The sequence below is a fragment of the Vanacampus margaritifer genome, chromosome 7 (genome assembly GCF_051991255.1).
Source record: "Vanacampus margaritifer isolate UIUO_Vmar chromosome 7, RoL_Vmar_1.0, whole genome shotgun sequence".
NCBI classification, from domain to species: Eukaryota; Metazoa; Chordata; class Actinopteri; order Syngnathiformes; family Syngnathidae; genus Vanacampus; species Vanacampus margaritifer.
In genome coordinates this window covers 499,007-515,063 of record NC_135438.1, presented here as the reverse complement: position 1 = coordinate 515,063, position 16,057 = coordinate 499,007, and the positions used below count along the sequence as shown (strand labels likewise).

At 46.0% G+C, this 16,057-nt stretch overlaps 1 protein-coding gene across 2 annotated transcripts; it reads right to left on the bottom strand.

Annotated features, from left to right (window-relative positions):
• Positions 1 to 161: 161 nt before the first annotated feature.
• akt3b (v-akt murine thymoma viral oncogene homolog 3b) lies at positions 162 to 13,334 on the bottom strand. 2 transcript variants are annotated; one of them, XM_077570630.1, is made up of 14 exons: positions 12,991 to 13,334; positions 11,061 to 11,288; positions 9,066 to 9,191; positions 7,615 to 7,726; positions 6,608 to 6,752; positions 6,044 to 6,175; positions 5,680 to 5,745; positions 5,538 to 5,606; positions 4,948 to 5,070; positions 3,943 to 4,071; positions 3,174 to 3,388; positions 2,764 to 2,851; positions 2,440 to 2,542; positions 162 to 2,313 (listed from the first exon to the last, which is right to left on the bottom strand). In XM_077570630.1, exons 2-14 carry the CDS (start codon positions 11,104 to 11,106, stop codon positions 2,228 to 2,230), a joined length of 1,440 nt encoding a protein of 479 aa, XP_077426756.1. In that variant the 5' UTR covers positions 11,107 to 11,288; positions 12,991 to 13,334; the 3' UTR covers positions 162 to 2,227. The 2 variants fall into 2 exon arrangements, with proteins under 2 accessions (XP_077426756.1, XP_077426757.1); XM_077570631.1 differs by lacking the exon at positions 12,991 to 13,334 and adding an exon at positions 11,370 to 12,656.
• Positions 13,335 to 16,057: the final 2,723 nt, after the last annotated feature.

The following is a 16,057-nucleotide window of genomic DNA, read 5'->3' as shown; positions in this document are numbered from 1 at the left end:
AAGTGAGCTATAGTTCGGATGTCCTTTCCAAAAATCCAATCAACTGTGGCTCAATTAACAGCAAGTTATACTGAAGCGTTAACAGGGGCAGCATTCGGTTACAGCAGGACTGAAATCAATCATGTCATAAATCAATAAAAAGAGAGAATAACGACAAAGTGTGAAATGTATTTGTTTTAATTTAATTGAAAATAAATACTAGCACAGCAAAGCAAGTCCACTACTGGGTTCTTGCTCTAACGTTTTGGTAAGAAAACAAAAACAAACGAACCATCCAAAAACAAAACTAAGGGGGGGGGGGGGGCGCTTCAGTTAATGAATTCATCTCCATCATTATCATCATCATCTTCACCATCCAGCGATTTTTCCCGAGGTGCTTTTCATTTTCCCCACAGCTCAACAAGTCAAACAAAAATCCGGCAAAGGACTCAGAGAGGAACACAACACCCGTGAACAAAAATAAGTTGCCACTTTTTTTTTTTCTTCTTCTTCTTCTTTAATCTTTCACCTTCTTGTAACGGTGAACAAACGTACGTCACTGGCAGGTACAGCTTGGCAGCGGAGGAGGAGATGGGCGGGGCTGAGGTCCATCTCCATGGCGACAGACCAGTTGAAAAAAACAAAACAAAACAAAAAAGGACAGAAAAAGAGAGCATATTGCATAAATATGTACATGACACCGGGCGGTGCCATTTCAAGGGAATGTTTCTGGAATGAGACGGAATTCTGCGACTGGAAGCGTCATTTGCAATCAAAGTGATTGGTCATCCTCGGAATGAAACGACCACAAGTCCTTGTGTGTGTATACGCGCGCGTGTGTGTGTGTGTGTGCGTGTACATGTGTGCGCGTACGTATGCGTATCAGGAACTCAACTAATCCAAAACGAGCGCTCCCCATCCAGAGATAAAGCCGAACGTCGCGTCAACTCGCCACTTTTCTGCTAACAATGATTTTTTTTTTTTTAAATGTTATTTCCACGAGAGGGAGACAAGCTGACGTTTCTTTCACCGCTAAGCTTTAGCCTTAAAAAACAACATCAACAACAACAAAAACACTAGCATTCTTGCGGACTAGACGCACAACTCCTGAGTTTTGGCACTGGAAAACATGTCGAGTCCCAAATCAAGCGCCCGCTCGCTACGCTAACGCGTTTAGCCTCAAATCGAGGCGAGAAGCTGCTGCATGGAACACGATTGGAACGAGTTGACACTGACGGGGGTGTTGGGACAAATGTCAATCAAACGCTCCCAAGACACGCCTCCTCTGCCAGCGCTAGCACATTAGCATTTGAAAATCAAGTGCGTTTTGTGGCAGACTTCAAAATGTCCACAGCGTCGGCTGACAGCGTTGAGGCTAAAAGCGTGCGTGTGTGTGTGTACAGGTTTGTGTAAGTATGAATGCGTGTATGTAATCATGTGTGTGTTATGTATTAGTGTTAGCATTTGTGTACATGAAGGGGAAAATGGTCACACCGCAGCAAACTTTTGTTGTCGCTTTTCCCCGTTTGCAAACGCGTTTCCACGGCAACGGGTTGGCAAAAACAGAAATGTCTTTTGCGTGTGTGTGTGTGTGTGTGCGTGTGTGTGTGTGTGTGTGTGTGTGTGTGTGTGTGTGCGCGCGCGCGCGCGCGCGTGCGCGGTACGGTCGAGGCGAATCAGGAGTCATGCAAGTTTGTCTCGAGCAAAACAAAACGACGGTGAGGGCGGGCACACGTAAGGCAACGTTTTTGGTGCTTTGTTCCCGATAAAAAAAAAAAAAAAAGAATAAGAAAGAAAATCGCCTCGTTGTCTTCTGCTTCCAATGCAAGTGCAATGATGGGGGGGGCTGGGGGGGGGGGGCGATCACCACCACAAGGAGGACAAGATGGATGTGAAGAAGCTAATACTGAGACGGAGAGAAAAATAAATACGACGAAAGTTGGCCTCCTGCAGAAAAACGTGGCCGACTCCTGTTTAGCGTGGGTGCGCGCCCGCCCACTGTGCAAAAAAACTCTTTAAAGTCCACCGAGAGACTTCCCGAGTTCCGGCGTCCGTCCGTCCGTCCGTCCGTCCGCCCGCCGGGACAACAGAGAGGAGAGACGGGTACTGTTTTTTTCCTAAAATGGCTACGTGTTTTCCTCAACATGGCCGCCGGTGGAGACGAGGCAGGCGAGGTGGCTTCAGGGCAGGGTCCGGGTTCGGGTGGGCTCAGGGCGAGCGGGGACGGGCAGGGGTGAGGCGAGGGCGCTCACTCCCGCCCGCTGGCCGAGTAGGAGAACTGCGGGAAGTGAGGCCGCCGCTCGTTGTCTGCGGCGTCCATGCCGTCCTCGTCATCTGCAAGGACACGGGACAAAAACAAGCACGTTAGCGATCTGTCATTTGAACTGGGGGGGGGGGGGGGGTGGTCTCAAACTTTTGGGAAACGTGATGAAAATGTGAAGAAAAAGAAGCACAACTCACATTTCTCGGGTGGCGTGATGGTGATGGTCTGCGCCGTGAACTCTTCATCAAAGTATCGCGTGTCCGTCTCAGAGCTCACCTGAGGCTGGAAGGGCGGGACCATCTGAAAGGGAGGCGTGGCCAACAGATGCATTGCTACCTCATCTGGACGATTTCCATTTCGCAATTCAGCGCGTGTTGACGTGGCGCAAAATGCAAACTTTGCCCGGCAAAATGCCACGTGAAAGCGAACGCGTTATTTGTCTGGTCATTTGCGCGGGAAGCAAGCGGTCGAACGGTCGAGCGGTCGAACGGTCGAGCGGTCGAGCGGTCGAGCGGTCTCACCTTCTTGTCGTAGACGTCCTGCCAGTCGACGGTGACAAAGAAACTGTGACGCATGATCTCCTTGGCGTCGTCCGGCCCCCCGCCCAGCCTGGCGAGACAATAACGGGGGAAAGGACGTGAATGGAGGAGGAGACAAAGTGGGAGGAGGAGAGCAAGAGGAGGTGGACAAAGAAAAGAAAAGAAAAGATGAGAACGAGGAGGAACGAGAGAGGACAAGAGAAGCGTAGGAGGATAATAAAAGCAGGATGAAGAGAGGAGTAAAAATAAAAGTTGAGAAGAAGAGACGAAAAGGAGGGAGAGCACAAGAGAGAAGAGATGAAGGGAAGAATCCATTTCAGGAAGCTCCTCCTCCTTTCTAGCAGACGACATCACGCGGCACCTCACCTGCGTGTGTGCGTGCGTGATCTCACCTTTTGTTGGGGTCCTTGATGAGGAGGCCGGAGAGCAGCGACTTGGCGTCGGCCGACAGCGTGCGCGGGAACTTGATTTCCTCCATCAGGATGAGCTCAAAGAGCTTCTCGTGGTCCTGGTTGTAGAAGGGCAGGCGGCCGCACATCATCTCGTACGTCACCACGCCCAAACCCCACCAGTCCACCGCACGCCCGTAGTCGTTGTCCTCCAGCACCTGCCGCCGGCCGCGGCGTGCGCGATAAACCACCATCAGCATCCATACTCGCTACGTTATTACGACATCAGCTTTTTTAAAGACATCATTTCATCACATTTCTTCCCATAAGCCACGAAGTTTGAATTGAGTGCAAATGGAGCTGTCAAAATTCATTGATTAATCGACACGTAATCGATGATCTAATTCATCGACAACTATTTTAATAATCGAGTAATCGTTTGGAGCCTCTTTTTTTCCTTCATTTTAAATCCAAATCCTTCATGACAGAAGACGGATTGTCTTTATGATCTCGTTAGCTATCTGTCGCTAACGATCTCAAAAGAAGACATTTGCATCATCTGTTTTGACTTTGTAAAACAATGACCGAACCCGCAACACAGACTACGTTTACATGCAGGCCTTCTAGAACCTTTTTCAACCAAGCCATGTAAACACGCGCAATCGTCGCAATATGCTCTAAAACCCTAATAAGCTCCTTGAGGTACTCCGTTCGTAACCAGAAAACCGCTTCATATAAACGCGGGATTTTGGAGCGGCTGCACTGGTCTGACCTCAGGCGCGAGATACTCGGGCGTCCCGCAGAATGTCTTCATGGTGGCCGTGTCGGTGATGCCTTCTTTGCACAGGCCGAAGTCGGTGATCTTGATGTGTCCGTCTTTGTCCAACATCAGGTTCTCCAGCTGCTCGCCGACACACAAACGCAAGCTCACATTTCACAGCAGGCACAAAAAAACACATTCTTAAACCTTTAGAAAATCATACAGAACTTCAAAAATACTCATTATTCCAATTGGGGGAAAAAAAGATGTCTTTTTCGGAATGATGACTTTTCTCGCCCTGAAATGTTTAATGCCTTGGAAATACATAAATGAATATCATGTATATACAACTTTTTTGAAAAAGAAAAACATCATTTTCTTTCAGAAATAAATCGATTCGTAACCCCTTGAAAATATTCTACAATTTTCTCTGAAATAAAAACAACTTTTTTTGTGGAAATATACGTACAGTTCTTTTCCAAAAATATAAAACCTTTGTTTTTTTTATAAAAAAAAAAAATCCAGAAATATGTCTTTTATGAACAACTTTTTAGTAAATATAGGACTCTTCCCCCCCCCTTTTTTTTTAAATATACAACTTTTGTTTTTTGTTCCATACGACTGATTCATCTAAAAAAATAGATGCAACTTTTAGTTTTGGTGTGACAAAAAGATCAAAACTCAAAAGTCATCTTGCAGCATTCATTTCAAATGATCATGCGAGATGAGCTTGGCACGCTATAAAAAGTGTTTTGGGCTTGTCGTCCTTTTTAGGGTTTAAAGTATTAGCATAAGCAATGACAAACATTGTTAAGGGCAGTTTGTCTATGATTCTCAATTTTCTGCTATTCACGGAAAGTCTTGTTCTGTAGAATATCATTTTAATTTAAAAGGTAATCAAAAAATACAATTCCTTAATAATGGACCCCAATGTAAAGCCTTCATAAAAGAATAAATAAGCATTTAAAAAGTTGCAATTGAACATACGTGGCAACGCGTGTCACGATGGCGCGTTACCTTGAGGTCCCGGTAGACGATCTTGGCGGAATGCAGGTAGTCCAGAGCGGAGACGATCTCGCCGCCGTAGAAACGCGTGCGGTCCTCTGAGAACACGCGTTCCCGTGACAGGTGGAAAAACAGCTGCGGGGAAAAGATGAGCTTCAACGATACAGCCGAGCAAAACCGCTTTCACGCGCCATTTGTCATCATTTAAGCAAATAAAACCTCTGCCGTCCCGTCCCGTCCCGCCACCGGAGGCGGCGTTGCCTCGCGGGTCACGTTAATGTGGACGCTTACGGAAAGAAAAAGACAAATGGCTGCTCACCGTTTATTTTAGGCTTAGCCTAGCCTAGCCTATAAGACCGAAATATTGATGTATAGTAAATCCGAATGTGTTCCATGATGTGCTTGTTAAAAAGCCAAGATCTGGCAAGCGCAATTGCAAACCCGGTCAGCTTTCTGCGACGCCGTCCAATTTCACGTCATCAGTCGGAAAACGATTGCTTACTCTTTCATCGATCGGATTTTTCTGAGGTCAAGCATGTCGACCTCATAACGATTGCGCAACACTTGCAAAGTGCATTTGAAAATGACGCTGCGGTTCTGACCTCGCCCCCGTTGACGTACTCCATGACGAAGCAGAGGCGGTCCTTGGTCTGGAAGGAGTACTTGAGAGACTGGACAAAGAGGACACCACATCACCATGCGGCTTTTCTTTTTTGGAAACAGCATTTAGGACTCGACACTCACCGTCAGGAACGGATGTCGAGTGTTTTTTAGTACCCGACTTTCCGTGAGCGTGTGAGCAACTTCATCCTGTGGAAAGTAGAAAAAGAAAACGTCAGCGAGAATGTCGCACATCCACAAGATGATAAATAAATAAAGGGATTTTCATTTTAGAATCAATGATAAATCGAATAAAAGTACTCAATAATAATTAAGAGCGGAATAAACAGGATGTGATCTTGTTGTGTGCTGGTTCTGGTCCAATTCTTATCGGAGCCGTTTGCATTCTTTTCACGTTTTCTCTCCACACTCTGTGCCGTCTTGCAATAATAATAACAATATTTCCTCCTTGATTGCAGTGGCTTTGGGCTGTGGAGCTTTTTCGTACCTTGGCAATGATGACTTCCTTCTTGAGGATCTTCATGGCGTAGTAGGTCCCGCTGGCCTTCTCTCGCACCAGGATGACTTTGCCAAAGGTGCCTTTGCCAAGAAGCTTCAGATAGTCAAAGTCATTCATTGTCTGGTTCAAAAAGGAAAAAAAAAAAAAGGGGGGGGGGCTTGTCAACTGGAAGGACATTTTGAAAAATAGAACTTTGGAATGTTGTTTTCTTGAACACAAGCGATGTCATTTGAACGACAACACTAATGGTTGAAAAACCGTATCGTCACCGTTTGCATTATTGATCACATGATATGTAAATGAGCCATGTCGGTCGTCAGCTTCGGACGACTTCAATTCCAGACTTTTGAATTCCATTTGAAATGACATTTAAGAGCAACTTGCCAATTGTCCACAGTTGCTGGGACGAAATGGCATTGAAACGCTGCATACTCGTTGGTGGCTGGCAAGACTCGGTTCGAATCGCCAAATCCATCCAATCCATCCAATCCATGGCAGTCAATGAGGTCATCGGCTCCCTCCCGAAAGGTGAATGTGCCCAAGTTGACCAACCTTGCGTTTGTAGTGTCCGCTGGAGGTGTCCATCTCCTCCTCGTTGACGTTCTCGATGTTGGAGGTGGGGCTGCACAGGATGCCCTCCTCCTCCTGCTTGGCCAGCGACTCCGCCACCATCTGGATGGCCTCCGCCCACTCGTCCCTGCCGGTTCAGCCAATGGCGCGCTGCCGTTAGCGTCCGCATTTCAAAGCTTTCCAAACGATTGTTTGCAATTTTTTCAGCAAATTTACCGAATGCGCAAAACCAACATGCGACTTCTGCCGCTTTCCATCCGTTCTTCTTTTGCCAATATTGAGCGGGGACTCCGCCGCTGTAGGTGGCGCTATACATCATAGAGATGCGATCCAGCAGTCATTTCGACAACAGGAAGCGACGACGTCATATGATTTTGCTTTTTCAATTCTTGATAAACTTTTTTCTAACATACTTGACTTTCTCGTCTGCCGTTGCTTTGTGACTACAAACGAACGTGTGACGTCATATCCGGTCCAAACGTGTGACGTGCATCCGGTCTTTTATTCGCAAAAGCTATTTGCTATTTCCTTAGCCAAAATGTGCATTTTGCTCTTTTCGCTAGGCTTCAAAAGCGTCAAAACTTTTTGTGCAAATTTTGGGCCCTATTTCGCATTTCTAGCGTTTGCGTTGCGTTTTCTTTTCTCATTTCTCGAAAATTGGAATCCAAATGGCTGGATGGAAAGCCCACTATTGTGGCAGCCTGGGTCCGTATGGCCCAGCTCGGCCCCACCTCGGTCGCTCAACTCTGCATGCAGCCGCTGGTATTGTGCCCTGCTTAGACGCGTCCCCTCCAAAAAAGAAAAGAGCAGCTCATCACCGGTGACGGTGATTGAAAGCTTGACTTTTTCAATCCTGCCAATGTCATTTTCTTTTTCTTTTTCTTTTTCTTTAAGTGAAGGGGCGAAATGTCATGAAATCCGAATGTGTGTTTGTGTGAAGAAAGTGAAGAGGGTCGAGAGTGTCCCGCGCGGCTGCGCCGTGGGCTCACCTCTCATCCGGCGTGTCCACGTGGAAGGTCCTCTCGATGACGGTGGTCCACTGCAGGCAGCGGATGATGAAGGTGTTGGGTTTGGGACGCTCCGTTTTCATCAGCTGACATTCTGAAAACAAAAGCGCACGCATGTAGCAGAGTGAGCAGCCGCTTCGTCATCCTTCACCTTCCGCACCCGGCAAGGGTGCAAATGATGGGGTAGCGCACCATATCCCTCACCACACTTAATGAATATTCATGAGGCTAGCGAGGGGGTGGGACTCCAGCCATGCTCGACGCATGGAAACAACTTTCAAACATTGGATTCGTGTTACCAGCATTCTTTATCCATAAGCAATAACTGAGTGGTTTTCAATTTTTTTTGCACAGTGTCTTGATTTGTTGATTTTTTTTGTCAATGCAATGACAATCGGAGCCCCCAAAAATATCCAAGAGGAAGTGATGCAAATGCTTCAGAAGCAAAACACACGTTTACTTTAAAGGCCTAAATGTTTATTTTGCAACTACTGCAACATTAGCACAAAAACTGTCACAACAATGTTGAGTGCCATTTTTGGTCCTTTTATTGACACAGCCTGCACTGCGGTTGTAATTGATTTCAATTATGATCTATTCTTTTGATAAGGCCATGTTAAATAAAACAGATTGTTAATGTTACTGCATTGACTTCAGTTCTTAATGTAAATATTCATATTTTTACGAATGCACTAAACTAGAGCAAGAAGTTTCTACTATTTGCAGTACTTTGGACTGTCTAAAATCGGTACTGTGCGAATTCCTCAACTGAATCGAAAGTCGATGTGAATCGTGAATCGAATGTGAATCGAATGGATTTTCGAAATCGGAATCGATACCCTAGCGAACGCGAAACAAAAACAATCGCTTAATCTTGGGGCCGGCAGCGATTGTCATGCGGCCCCCAACAAAATGTTTCACGTTCATCCCTATGACGTTTTGGCTTCGGGAAACAAATTCCGAATCCCTCCTTCATACGTGGACGGTGGGAACGTCTGGGGTGGTTTCTGCAAGTTCCAGAACGGCTGCGTTTACTCGCCATCTTTTGTTTTTTTTTTCCCGGACAGCAAAACAAGCACTTTTTGCATTGCTCGTCAACCAGCCGGCTTCATTTTTGACCTCCTTCCGGTTCAAGCTGCCGAAGTCACATGGCCTGGCGCTCTAAAAATAGCATTCATGCGGTACCCCATCAGAACCCGATCGATGCTCATTTCCATCAGCTTGCTTATGACTTTCAGACAAAATGATATCATGTGAACATTCTCATGCTTACATGCGCCATTTTGGTTTCTCCTTTGCCTTATGTGTCCATTTTGCAAAGTCAACTGGGAGTGAAAAATGAACCGCTTGACGCAAGCATTTATTTATTTATTTTAACACATACGGTCTTTCTAGATGTTGACGTATTGCTTGGGAGCATTTTTGCGTCATACTTGCGACTGAGAAGTTGTTGAGCGGGTAAGCCAGGTCCGAATCCTGCGGTTTGTCCTTGTAGCCAATGAAGGAGCCGTCCGTCTTCAGCAGGAAGTAGCGAGGACGCCAGTTCTTGATGTACTCGCCTGCCCACAGCAAGTCACACGTGTTCGTTAGTTTTGTGTCGGCGTGCAGCACAAAATGGACATTCAATTGCTAACTTGAGTTTTTCTCAACGCTTTGACATCACGAAATCGGTTACGATCTGAAAGCGAGCCCGTGCATTCCAGATTCCTTCATATTTGGCTGCAAACGAGCGCCACTGGACGCCCGCAGTGGAGTTCATGTCGTCAACTTCAAGTTACTGGTGGGGGGGGGTAAAGTTGACATCAGTTCGTCCAGTGCTTCTTGAACTTTTGACACCAAGAAGCACCAGCTCAAAAAATGCTTGTCATGTCTCACCATCAGGACCAACATGAACATTAAGCAGCATCGGAGAATATTGACTATTATTGTAAGCCACATTGTAAACATTTGGCCTACCTTGAACATAAAGATACTTTCAATATAGGAAAACGATTTGTTTTCATCAAATAAGGACTGCATTATGCATCAATATGAATCGTTAACTAATCGATGATCAAATGAATCAACAATTATTTTTAAATAACGTTTAGCGCCATTGTTTAACTTCAAATTGTCCAAATCTTCTCATTTCAGCCTCTCAACAGTCATTTTGATTTCTGTCGTCCTTCATCAAAGCAGACGGATTATCGTTTGTGGTGGATCCAAATAAGACATTTGGGAATATCTGCTTTAACTTTGGAAAACGATGATCACACCAGCAACTGAATCCTTTTCAAAAAGGTTCATGAGTACAACGGCTAACCTCTCGTGCAATATTGCTTAATTGTTGTTGAGTTGTATTTTTTTAATCACTAAATAACAGGGATGTGATTTGACCAAAGTGAAATTATCTGAAAATTTAGGGTCTGGGGGCCGCCAGCACCCAGGTAGGTCCAGGGCTCATGGGTTTTCCGTGTTTTTAAGTACTTTCAATGCACTCACATGACAAAGAAATAGACAAAACAACAGCATAAATTCCCAATGTATATTGAACTATCCCATATAAAATGGCAGTTTTAGTCAACTCCAAATCAGTCACATTCAAAAACATTGGACTGCCTTTGCTTTTAAAAACTATCACTGAGAATATCATCATATCTAACTAATGTGATTACTAAGTTAACACATAAATAATGTTGAGGGGTTCAAATTTCATGAACAAATAATTGTATCATGACCAAATGAAAAGTAACTCATATTAGAGCATACCACAAATGTCTTTGTTATAGCAGAAGATGTTATCTGTCGGAGTCATGTGCATACACAATGAACTACTAAAAAAAAAATAAAAAAAATAAAATAAAATAAAATAAAAAAAAATCAGATTTTTTTTTTTGGGGGGGGGAGATAAAAAAAAAAGCGGAATTCCGCGAATTAGCGGAAAAATCACATCCCTGAAATAAACAACAATTGGTTCAAAGGGGAGAGCATGTAGGATTTAGTGCCATCTAGTGGTGAATTAATTCATTTATTTTAAAAACCCACTATGAATGTCAACAATATTTATGAAAAAAAATTATAAAATTCTATCACACCAACGTAGATATATATATATATATATATATATTTTTTTTTTAAATAACAAAAAGTAGGTAAGTGAATAAATAAATACATACAATAAACATCAGACTCATAAAACAAAATAAAGCAGACACCACAAAGCGTCGAAACAATGCCAAGTCTCACCGTGCGCCAAAAGCCCAAGAATAGGGGTAGGTTTTAAGACGGGTTTTCAAAGTAGATCGCGAGTGAAATTGCCTAATATTTTGTGGAAGGTCGTTCCAAAGGGAGGGGCCGGCAACTGCAGGGGTGTCCTAACGACGCGCTGCTTGGCATAAATGCAGAAATGGCCTTTTTGAAATAATAGCACATCAATGCAATGACGTCACCTCTTTTTTGGACCCATCCTTCCTTGACAACGTTCTGGTCGCTCATGGTGGCGTCTCCTCCTCCCGCCTCCTCCTCGCAGATTCTCCCAGGATTAGGGCCTGCCCGTCCTCGCCTCCTTCTCGTCACCTTCTCTCTCCCGCCTCCTCGTTTCCTTCCTTTCTTTTCTCGTCTCCTTCTCCTCCTCCTCTTCTTCTTCTCTTGGTCAGACGCTGCCCTGGTGAGTCAGCCTGGAAGGAAACAAAACAAACAAAAGGTGGTCGGTGGATTGTTTGCTTTCGTGGGGCAACGCAACACATTTCCTGTCTCACTCGGTTCCTTCTTTACTCCCCAAGACTGGCCCCGTTCCTCCGATTCCTCGTTCTTGATTTGCAGCCCTACGCCCGCCTTCACTTTCCTTCTTTCCCACCTGTTGGAAATCTTTGCCACTGAGCCTAAAACTAGCAGGTCCTCGCTCAACATGTTCAAAAGGCGTCACTCAGGTTCTGCAAAGACGTGTGTCACATTCTGACAATATGCTGCTAACATGAAGCTAAAATTGTGCCAACATGGCCGCTCCGTGAGATGGAGAAAAACAGGTGGATTTTGCGGCATCATTCATATTCCGTAGACACAAGATTCCTCAGAATATTGTGTTTGGACTTGTGGGACTGCATAAAACATAATTGTAAAGAACACGTTTGGCTTACCTTCCTTTTTTAAATGGACCGATGATTGTTTGTTCGTACCAGATTTTCTAATGGGGGTGTCGTATAACAACTTGATGTCCCCCAAAAATCCCCAACACACACACACACACACAAACATTTTCTCCACAACTCATCATTCAATTTTCAAAACTCTTGGTGTGTTTCACTCGGGTCTGTGGCCATTCCAACCACACTTAGAATTGTGGGGGAATGTTGTAATGTATTCTTTTATTTTGCTTGATTCTGCTTTCTGCAACCAGGTCGGCATTGCCAACAAAAATGTGCTCTCAGTGGCCTTCTCCGGATAAGTAAAGGTTAAATCAATCAATCCAAATGTGCTCCGGGCCCGTCACGGCTCAGGCCGCCCTGCTAACGCCTCTTCCTGCTCCTCCGATGGGGAATGACAACAAACCCAACAACAATGGCAGAGCAGCCGCTCTTGTGCTTGGTGAGTCGCCGCCACCGCCACCACCCAAGTAGGATGGTTCGAATCCGCCGGCCGTGGCGGTGTGCGCGTCCAACAAGCACACAAACAAACGGAACCGGAGCTTTTGTTTCAAGGGCGTGTGTGGTGTCATTTATTTGTTACATAACAACATCCGCTAGGCGTGCTTCCATTTTCTCCTCAAGGCGAGCAAATGTCTGCCGGCTAACGGAGAGTCGTTGGAAAGCCGCCCGCTGGTCGTCCAACACGTCGCCCGGCGGCCTGGTCTGGCCTGGCCTGGCCTGGCCTGGCGTGCTGTTCGGGAGGCGGCGTGGAGCTCGCCGGGCGTTGGGCGCCTTTCGTTTCGAGGATGCTAGCGGGAGGAGAAGACGGGGTGGGGGCGGGGGGTGCTAATAGTAGCTCAAGTGGCGCTGATGCTGCTTCGCGAATTGGGCTTGTATCAGCCATTCAAATGGGGAGAGGGCGTGGGGGGCCAGGACACATCGAGGGCGCGACTATCCCCCCCCCCCCCCCCCCCCCACCTAGCGAACGGGCAGCATCCCTCTCAGAGCGGCAGACGACGGAACCCCACTAACCGCAGCTGAGCAGCTAGCCTAGCGTGCTAACCTCGCTTCCCACCCGCCACAACCAGTACCCCCCACCCCCCCTTGTCTCCCTTCCTCCCCCTTAAAATAAAATTAAAAAAATCCGGATGTCTGCTCCTCCTCACACGGCCCCGGCACGAAGCAGAGCCGCCTTCCTCCCGTCCTTCGGGCCCTGGAGGACATCGGCCCTTGTCAGGCGACACGGGAGTCTCACCTGCTGGTCGAAGAACGACCGGGATGCCCCCTCCCAGTCCTCCTCCTCCGCCTCGACGGCCGCTCGAGCATCCGACGGTCCCTCAGTGGCGAGCGCAGGAGGCGGACGGATCCATAGCCGCCGGTCGCGAGTCCCCAAACGGACAGACGGGCAGAAAGAGGCGGCGGCGGAGGACAAACGAACAGACAGACAGATAAACGTCGTCGTGTCCCTCCGCTGCTCCGCCAGGAAAAGTCGCTCCCGCTCGGCTCGGTTCGGCTCGGCTCGGTTCAGTCGGCACGTCACGAGCAGCCAGCCAGATATGACCCACCGGGAAGGCTGCTGCTGATGATGCTGATGCTTTCACGGGATGTAGGACGTGTGTGCACTGGCACTTCCCTCAAGCAAATTGAACCGGGCTTAATCCGCGTCTATTTCCACATCCAAACGCGTCATGTTTCTAGCTAATGTTGACATGTACATTAGGAACCCACGATCACGGAGGGATCATAATTTACTGTTGCCTAATGGCTTAATACGTGGGAAGTAGGGGGCTTTACTGAGTGTACATGAAGGCAGCACCGCTCTCATGGCATCCAGGGCTTTTGTTGCTCCTTGGCTTTTGTTGTCTGTGTGTGTGTTTGTGTTTGTGTGTGTTTTCACTTCACGTCCAGCTGATCGTTCTCACTTAGCTGCAGATGGATAACTTTCATATGATTTCAAAAAAAAAAAATCAAGTGTTCGTAGTCATGATTTCAATCACTCATGATTGTACTTTTTGGCTACTCCAAACACACACGCGCACGCACACACGCACGCACACATACCAGCTAACCCGTCTTCAACCCCCCCAATGTGAATGGACTCTTTGTTTGACAAACCTGCTCTCAGTGTGGCTGCAGGCGTGCATCAACAATGTTGCTTTCAAGTTGTTATTAAACAACGATTAGCACAAAGGTGACAAATAGTTTGTGTGGATAAACAACAACAAACTTGACAAAAAAGAGACAAATGTGTTAATTGGTGGCTGGGCAAATCACTTGCGCTCTCGCTTCTCAGAAAGAAATACACTTAACATTTTTAAGAATCAAATGCTGCTTAAAACTGCACCAAACGTCCAATAAACTTTTTCAATGTGTTTGCAAGTGACAGAACATGCTTAAAACACGCCAGTCAATCCAGTAAGCAAGCCGGTTGAAATCTGTTTAGCCAACAGCGCCGTCTAGAGGCTCCATCAATAATGACACTTATTGTGGCTACTGTCTGCCTTCAATCCAGCCTGAATTCTGCATTATCCAGGGATTTATTTAGCCAACAAATATATGACTTATTTGTATTTGATTGGACATTTGTACATTTTTATACATTTAAAGTACAACGTAATGCAAAGTTTGCTTTGTAATGTGTTGCATATAAACAGTTGTGTATTTGTGCCCACCCTGCAAGTGTCCAATAACCATCCATCCACCCATTTTCTTAACAGCTGGAGCCTATCCCAGATGGCTTCGGGCAGTAGGCAGGGTACACCCCGAACTGGTTGCCAGCCAATCGCAGGTCAAATAACCAAGTAACTCTTTTTATATCGGGGGGAGTCAAATAAAAACAGCAGGAAGCGAGGAAAGTCCTCAGTGAAATTGAATTTGCATACATTTAAGGATGAAAAAGTCTTGTTTTGACACAAGAATGGTCTGTGCTTGATACGTGCTGTAATCCAATACAAATTTGCGTCACGAAACGCAAACTGAGACTGTCGTGTCAGGTTGCTGCACTCTCCTCCATTTGCACCACACGACCACAAGACCAGACAAGAAGAATAAAGCTCAAAAACTTCAGTCCAGGTGAGCTAAAAGATATGCATGCTTTTTTAATGAATTGAAATTAATTAAAATAAATCAACCATCAATATGATCATTGATGGGCCTTCTAGTTTATTAGAAGAACCTTTAGAACATTCATATATCGGCAATGAATATTTAAGTGTAGGGGGGGGGGAAGTAGCGTTTGTTTGATTGACAGCTGCCAAATCAGCGTGGCTCCGTATGTGTGAAGAGAAAAAAACTTGGAATAAGTTACATAATGGCAAATAAACCAGGAAGTGATGTCAAATGGGAACGTAGGCATCTGATGGAATTTTCAGTTGAACCAAAATTCTATTTTTCATTGATTATTATGCTTTAATTTTTTTTTTACCGTGTCTGATCAAAACATGTATGATGCTATTCACATGTTCATCTGTTGGTGGCGCTGTCGTGGAATGGCGGGCCCCGGCCTGGCTGTGCGGTTGCACGAGTTCAGAGCGTCCGGCGAAAACGTCGCTTCTTCCACGTGAGACCAAAAACAATTCAAGCGACCTTTGACCCATCGTAAAGTATTTCAAGTGTGGCACATTTCCCCCCAGGAACATTCAAACTAGAAGTTTCTGCATCTTTTCAGAGCGTGTCGTCAAGGAAGGGACGTAGGTGGATTATATCCGGGTCAGCTGGGCAGAGTCCACCTCATCCACTCGGAGGATTGTGGCGGGTAAGTGTGGAATTCATTCCGTGAAACAAACAATAGCAATCGATTTTCAACGGGGAATGGGGATGAAAAACACATTCAAACATTACTCCTAAAAAATAATAATAAGAAGAAGAATAACTGGCCGATTATTAACAAAAACAACAGGACAAAGTATTAAAAAACAATGAACTATTTTTGCTGCAACTCATGTTTATTGCTCTAAAGTGAGTTATTGCCCACCCGCCGTAGCCTTGTTTTAAGCTAGCGAAGGTGCGACGTGAATGCAGATGCACTTTTGCTTTATGCGACTTGGGCTGCGGCTGATGTCGTTTCGGCTAAGAAACGACTTGTGTGATGTCATTGGAGGTTGTTTCTTGTCTTTCGTCAGGTATCGTCGCCGCTCCGTTCCAAACCCTCCAATGGAAGACTTCTTGGAAAGTTTTGACTTACGCTGCCTGCGAGTGCACGCCATGCTCAGGCCTAAGCCCCGCCCCCCTCCTACCACCCATCTGGACCACTTTGGACTGTCGACCCAGTGAGACAGCAAGACCACGTTAGCGTGCTGTCAGAAACCTTCAGGTGTGCAATT